The sequence below is a fragment of the Leptosomus discolor genome, chromosome 2 (genome assembly GCF_034619465.1).
Source record: "Leptosomus discolor isolate bLepDis1 chromosome 2, bLepDis1.hap2, whole genome shotgun sequence".
In the NCBI taxonomy this organism is placed as follows: domain Eukaryota; kingdom Metazoa; phylum Chordata; class Aves; order Leptosomiformes; family Leptosomidae; genus Leptosomus; species Leptosomus discolor.
Window position 1 is genome coordinate 46,830,035 of NC_141392.1, and position 7,263 is coordinate 46,837,297.

A 7,263-nucleotide genomic window follows, 5' to 3' on the forward strand; every position below is an offset into this window, starting at 1 on the left:
ACCTGGGACAAGACTTCACAAAAACTCATTTTCATTCAAAAGCAGGTAATTTTGAAACCTTAAGGGGTTTTGCTGGACAGGAAAGCTGTTGTGCAGTTCCACTATCCACTAACAATTCATAAAGATACAGAAACAGATGTATGCCCGATAAATGTTTGAGAGTATCTGCTTCAGGTTCAGAGCAAGTAAGGTACTGCTTTTTCCATATTCCTTCCAGATGAAAGTGAAGAGCTATATATTTTAATCCATTAATGAATGGATTAAGTGAATATTTTACTTGTAGACAATAAGCTGATTCTAGAAAGTGAAATGCTTTCTTCAGCACGTACTGACTAATAAAAACAGCCCGTGTAACATTCTTAATAAAAAGACTTATTTTTATTTATGAAATAGTAAATTCTCATATTCTTCCCAAGGCAGAATGCAACATAGAAAATCCTGCAACAACAAATAAGGTAATAAAAATTAGGATATGGTGGGCAGGCAAGAGGCTCTGCATGTCTGTGTTGGCAGCAACATGAATTCTATCTTACGTGTACTGTCCATTTTACTCTGTATCGTAAGTTCATTTGATAACTTTAGAGGATTTAATTTTCTTTATGTCATAGCTTTGCAGAATCAAGGTCCCATCTCTGAATTTTCCAACTTGTCCTGCAGGCCAAATGCTAGGTACGGATTTCTTCCTTTTGGCCTTCCTAAAATAGGAAGAGGAAAAAAAATAATTAATAGAAGCAACAGAAACTCATGAATACACTTTATATGGTGAAAAATGTCACTTACTTATGCAATCAGTGTTTAATATTATAGAATATAAAATTACATCAGGTAATGACCCCAGAACATTTATCACATGCGTAGCCATTCAAAATGTGCAGCACATTACAGAATGATTTACATTTTTAAAAGTTTAGAAACACAAAGACTTTTGGATTGAGAAAGATGAAGACTGCATTTCGGTGAACCTGCTACACTACGATTAAGAATGCCACTTCACCTTCCAAGCCTCTGTATGCCGTAGCTTGTGTTTTGCAGAAATTATTTCTCAGAGCAAATGCTCCAAGTAAGTGGCATATCCTGGGTCCACCCACAGGGATTTCCATCCATCTCACCTCCAGCTGCAGTCTTAGCCATGTCGGGGCAGAACTGACATGATTTTCAGTTAAGCTTTGTAACTAAAGCCTCTGAAACTGCTAGACACAGAGCAACTTTGTGCAGCATCTTGTGACTGAGGAGCTCTGCAGCTGGAGAAGGTCCTTCCACTGGGATCTGCATGACTTCTGGTATGAGACTGTGCATAGTTACATAGGGGAAATACACTGGGGAGGCTATACAAAAGCAAGTTAATTTTAACTGTGTTAAAAATGGCTCACCTCTCCTTCTGTTCTTTCTTCTTCTTCTTAAGAGAATTGCCTTTATGTTCCTGTTTTTAAAGATATGTGTTTTAACGGAAAATGAACAGAGCATCTTGGCCGAACAACCATCTGCACACAAAACACATGGCAGCCTTTGCTTCAAGGAGCAGCAGGCGTTTCCAGCAGGTCGGGAGACCTTTTGACAGACCAAGCAATGCAATGCATTAGGAAGGCTCTGCTGGGTTTGCCCAGAGCCCTTCCTGTCACCTTATAGAAAGCACAGCCCTCTCACAACCAACACGCTGCCCCTGCCACGTGAGCAGGCACAAATCCAGCCGCACAAGGAGTGAGGCTTGCTTCTTGGGCGTGTGACAGACCTTGGGTCAAAAGACGGACCTGCTACCAGGCAGGTGTGCCTAGTTGCCCGACTGAGCGGACCTGTCAACAGGGTTCAACCATGTCTGGTCATGCACTGGATGCACTTTGAGCCACATGACAGAGGAGGAGAAGTAGGTCCCCTGGGAAAGAGGGTGGCAGAAAACAGGCTGATGGAGCGATTACTCGCCCTGCAGCCTGCTCCCACCTACATGAGAAGACTCATGGGGAGGCAGGGAGTAGGCTGGGAGCCAGATGGGCCGTGCTAGAGGATGGATGGAACAGAGACCTCACCCTTGCTTGAAGTAATGAACAAGATCCTAGATGGAATTGTGCTGATATAAAACCAGCTGAAAATCCAGCTCTATGTGGCTGGACAACCTGCAATAAACTTTAATTGAAGGCCATTTTTTTTCCCTCAATAGGCAAGGGAAAAAACAACCAACCCCAACAAACCCAAACTGCTGATTTTGTGTCATCAGCCTATCAGCCTCAAAGGATGAGGCAGCGAAACCCACCGCAAGCCTAACTCTGAGCCCTTCATCCTGCACACAACCAGCTTTTACCGATGAGATCAGTCCTGCCGGAGCCAGGAACCCACTCCACGGGGAGCAGCGGCTGTCAAGCTCAGGCACTCCTCCTACACCTGAGGCATTATCTGTCAGGCTCTTGGGCTAGCTCTTACATGCTGCCTTTTTATATAGAAAATTTCACACAAACCTTTCCCTTATCATCATCCTTCGCCATTTTTTTCTCTTTCATTTTCTCTTGATAAGTCTTGTAGTTCACATGTTCCTTTTTGGGGGGCTGCAATGAAGATCGGGAGGGATACCACTGATTAAATTTTCAAATAGATTCAAAAAATATTCAAACACTTGTATGGACAATGTTTTTCAGGTAGTGGTGGGGAAACATTAGAAATGGGCTGTTTTCTTTTGGGCGAGAGGAAGGGACTTAAGGGATGTAAGGTAGACAAATAGAAATCGTATCCTTCTTGGTGGAGGCAGTAGAGAGGGACGTTTATGCTCTGTATCAGTCCTACAAGGTTTCTACACACACACCGAGTTACAAAGAAAACCCATAACCCTCCCCACTTCCCCAAAAAGACCTACAAAATAATTTTTTTTCTTTTACACTACTGATGGTAACTAAAACTGAAAAGTTTTCTCCACCTTTAAATTGCTGGGAGAGTGAAGCGTTAAAAAGCAAGCCCCTCCCTCCAACAGTTTAGTTTTGAATGGCCTGATTAAAAATTAGTAAATGTCGTTTTCCACCCCAATCATCGTATTTCATCTATACAGCATCTCTGGTAATTATACTAATTTTCCAAACGTCTACAGAAAACAGACAAGACAGAATAGAAAATGGGAAAATACGGATCAAGTGGGAGAAGGGTCAGGGCAGGGGATCTTGTGTCTTAAAAAAGTAGTGCCAACCCCCCCCACCCATTTTTCTTTCGCTTTCCTGCACTGTAACAGCTGTGTGACCGCCCAGCACAAACTAAACAACAATCACCTTGGCTCCCAGCATGATAGCACGCTCCTGTTCCCATATGCGTTGTTCCTGCTTCTTGTAGCCAGTGATTCCAAACTTGTGCACTTCCAGACGAGCCTAGAACATTACAGAAAATGGCAAGCATTTCATAGTTTGTCCAACCTGCTGTAAAATAATGCTTGACAGACCACAACAAAATCATACTCCCAAAGAAACCCTGACTAATACCTGAAATCAGTCTGCTATAAAATAAAACTGAGTTTGGAGCTATACTGCAGAACAGTTAACCACTGTCCATCTGATCTGTGGATGGTGAGGATGGTCAGACTTTCAATTCTCCTCATTTCACATAAAATGACACATGGAAAGGAACTCCTCTGTATAAAAACGAATCATGTTGTGCTGCACAAAGAAGAACAATGAAATCTGCTACCCACAGCACCCAGCATTTACAGAGTGTTCTCATTCCTTGGCTGCAGAGCGCTTAACCAGTGAGAAACATGGGTGGGCAGATGGTGAAGCGGTTTGACTGCACACATATGTATAGTGACACTATACAAGAACACCCTGGCAGAACCAGAGGTGAATTCATAATCCTTTTAAAGTCAGTGGTTAAATCCCCACTGTTCTCAGCGGTACAGAGCTCCACGCAGCATTTCCAGTGAGACATCTCACTGGATCACAGCACGTCCCTGAGCAGAGATCAGGCATGTAAAACAACTTGCAGATCTGTAAACAAATCAGTATCTAAGGCAACCAACGCTAGTTATGCTCATATAAGAGCAGATGAGAATAAAAAGACAAATGGGAAAAAAAGACATCTGCTGTTTAAAAAATAGATGCCAACACACATTTTTTTCCCTCCCACATGAGGTCAGAAATCCAGGATTAACACCGTGGGCCTGAAAGAGCTATGCTAAACATTATGGGTACTCACATAGCTTTACACAGCTAATACACAGTGATCCTCCTCAAATTCTCATTGAAAGACTGGAAAGAAAAGCCACAGAGTTGTTACACACCTCTCTTCACACAGAGCAGTTGACAACAGCCAGCACGCTCCTCCTTTGACATGGCATGCAGCCAAAGTAACCTATTAGGAAAGCTTCGTCTACAAGAGGTAACCTTTTCTGGAAGGGTTGCCCATCAGTTCCACCGTAGCTTTCCCAAGGGTATAAATACACACACTTGCACACTAAAATAGTGAGATTAGATAGGTCCTGCTAACTTACTTTTTCAAAGTTAAATTCTTGTTCCTTTGCATTTTTGTCTTCATCAACTATTTTGGTCTATAAACAAAATAAAACATTTCAAATTAATATAACAAGTAACACCAGTTTAAATGCTGATTGTGATAGTGTTTTGGAAAGCAGTGAAATGTAAAATGAGTTGTAGGGAAGAGTATACAGCTTTCCAACAGTATCATTTTCTAGCTTTATTACCTGGATTTACTAAAAAAGACAGTCTCAACACGCTTTTAATACGTAGATGTTGTAGGCTCTTACTGAAACAACCTTGTACAATTTATAGGGTACCATTATAGCATACCGCATACAGCTTTGTCCTGCATTTTCTTGCCTCGATCATCTGCTAACTCTTACAAAGAGTTTTATAATTCAGAAAGATATTAATAGCTGCAATTAATTTTTATACTTTCAAGAATAAATTATATTTTGTAAGAGAAAAACTGCCGCATGTGAGCTACGCATCTCACATATTTCCATTTCCAAACCCGTACCAAACTGCTGATGCAGGACAGGATACAAACTTTAAGTCATTTTGTTTGAGACAGAGTGCAGCGGTAACAGCACCTGTACCGACAGCCGGTGGCAACACGCAGAACAAGCTTAGTTGTATCAGTGCACGTACCCAGCTTCACTAACGCAAGAGAAACAGCTCCAAAGGATGCACTGTCAGCAAATGGCACACCCCACCTAACGCTGTTTAAAGAAACCACTTGCTCAAAATGAGATCAGTGAAAACATCTTTTCTACTGTGCAATTTACATGGAGACCTTCCATCAGCAGCTCTCAGTTTGGAGGGGAACTCTCCAGGGGGAACAGACCGTATCCTCGGAAGAAAAAGAAGTGCAAAATCCTCAGGGAGAGCTCCACGCCTGCTCACTACAGGCCTGTCCCACATGGGACACTTTAGAGCAGTAACAAATCTCCCAGAGTTATTCTAGACTCCTGATTTTGGTGAGGATGTGCTGCACCACCTCTCTGAGCAGATGCTCTGCCCATTCCCAAGTGTGCTGATGCAGGCAGGCAGCACAGGCAGGGAAACAGCAGTCTGTTCAAGAGCAGCATCTGCTCATCTTCCCCTCTTTGCTCTCAAGGGCACTTTCCCCTCTAAAGAAGCAGGAGTACCACATACGTATTGAAACTGAACCTGAAAGCTTTTAATGCATTTCCTTTTCGCTCTCCAGGGTGTTAAGTCACATTGAATCACAGGTTCAGGTCCCAGGGTTACATCAGGGCTTCCCTCTGCAATCACCCCAAACTTCTCTCAACTCTGCAAAAGCTTCTATATAAAATTGTCCCTTTCAACCACAAACAAACCTAGTTATTTTCAGAGCATTTTACTAAAAAGCCTAACACCAGCCTTTTCAGGCAGAACAACTGAAGTTGGAAAAAGCATAAGAAAATAAATATCTAGGGCAATTTTTAGGGTAAAACATGCCAGAAAAAAACACAAACTAAACCAGAGGACTGAGATCTACTGCTGCTGTGCTTTCCCCCATCAACCACTCAAAATCCGAGAGGCATGTTGCTTGTGAATGGCCAAGTGTTGCTGTGATGCCAGAGAAGAGAAGCTTTGGCACCTCACATCCACATCTACTGACAATAGAGCAGCACACAAAATGCTTCGGCACAGAAGTAGCCATGAGGCTTTGCTTCCTGTTTCATTCACTTCTTGCCATACCAGCAGTCCTACCTACAGATCAATTTGTTTTGTTGGGATACATCTATTTCAAATACAGAATACTTATCCAGAGATCTTCTGAAATTGGAAAAAAAAAAAAAAGTCTTCAAGTCCTGCCCCCACCCTTGCTGGCAGCATTGTCAGAAATCAGCAGAGCTGGATGCCACCAAGCTGAGAACACAGGTCGCCAAAGGGCTCCAGATTTCCAAGCAGCTGTATTAGCAAGAGGGAAGAAACTAGGCACAGGAGGGAGAATTATGGAATGTATCTCACAATTTATGGTGTCAGACTGGGAAGACAAAAAAACCTCACCCAAACCAAACATGCAGAGGGTTTGGTTTGGTTTTAACTGTCATCAGAAAAGGGCATCCCAGTCCAGTACCCGCTCAATATCAAGTCTCCGCTGTGCCTTTAAAAAAAAAAAATAAATATCTGTGCTTTAAAGAACCAGTAAGATACTCGCCGGTATCCGTGCCGAGACCAGGGAGCGCACCTCGTTACACGGCGGCCCCCGCTAGGGGCCAGCAGCACCCCTCCTGCGGGACAAGGCGGGTCTGGGGCAGAGGGGACCCCCCGACAGCCCGCCCACTCACCCACCCACCGTCCGGCCCTACCTGGGCACCGCCGGTGGGTGCTGCCGAGGGGCTGGGCCGCCCCTTCCTCTTCCTCCCGCGAAACACCACGACCTCCACGGCCGGCGGGGTGGCGGGGGGTGGCGGGACGGCGGCGGCCCCCAGCTCGGCCCGCAGCTCCCCGAAGAAGTCGCGGGCTCCGCGCCGCCCGCCCGCCGCCCCGCCGGCACTGCCCGCCGCCGGCTGCGGTCCCGGGCTCTCCTCCTCCCCCGCCGCCGCTGCCCTCTCCTCGCTGTCCTCCGCGGCGCCCCGAGCACCGGGCTCCTCACCTGCGTGCGGAATACACGGCCCGCGTCAGCTGTGCGCGGCCGCCGTCGCTCCGCTTCAGTGTGAACACACTCGGCGCCCGGCCCGGCCTCGCGCCTCGTCTCGCCCCGCACCGCCCGCAGCCCGCGGCACGGCCCCGCTCACCCACCCAGGTCGTAGAGGGCGCCGAGCACTGCCTCCAGCCGGCGGCACGGCTCCCGCGACCCCATGGCTGCTGC

At 45.7% G+C, this 7,263-nt stretch overlaps 1 protein-coding gene across 1 annotated transcript; it reads right to left on the reverse strand.

Moving 5' to 3' along the window:
• Window positions 1-351: 351 nt before the first annotated feature.
• FSAF1 (40S small subunit processome assembly factor 1) lies at window positions 352-7,254 on the reverse strand. The gene is made up of 8 exons (XM_086461025.1): window positions 7,194-7,254; window positions 6,761-7,047; window positions 4,454-4,510; window positions 3,243-3,338; window positions 2,448-2,534; window positions 1,749-1,751; window positions 1,371-1,420; window positions 352-695 (listed from the first exon to the last, which is right to left on the reverse strand). The coding sequence occupies exons 1-8, from the start codon at window positions 7,252-7,254 to the stop codon at window positions 566-568; spliced, it is 771 nt and encodes a 256-aa protein (XP_086317151.1). The 3' UTR covers window positions 352-565.
• Window positions 7,255-7,263: the final 9 nt, after the last annotated feature.

Coding starts and splice junctions, on each gene's coding strand:
- FSAF1 (XM_086461025.1), bottom strand. CDS start 7,254: ATGGGGTCGCGGGAGCCGTGCCGCCGGCTGGAGGCAGTGCTCGGCGCC. Junction 7,048..7,193: donor CGGCGCCCTCTACGACCTGG/GTGGGTGAGCGG, acceptor TTCCGCACGCAG/GTGAGGAGCCCGGTGCTCGG. Junction 3,339..4,453: donor AAGAATTTAACTTTGAAAAA/GTAAGTTAGCAG, acceptor GTAATGTTCTAG/GCTCGTCTGGAAGTGCACAA.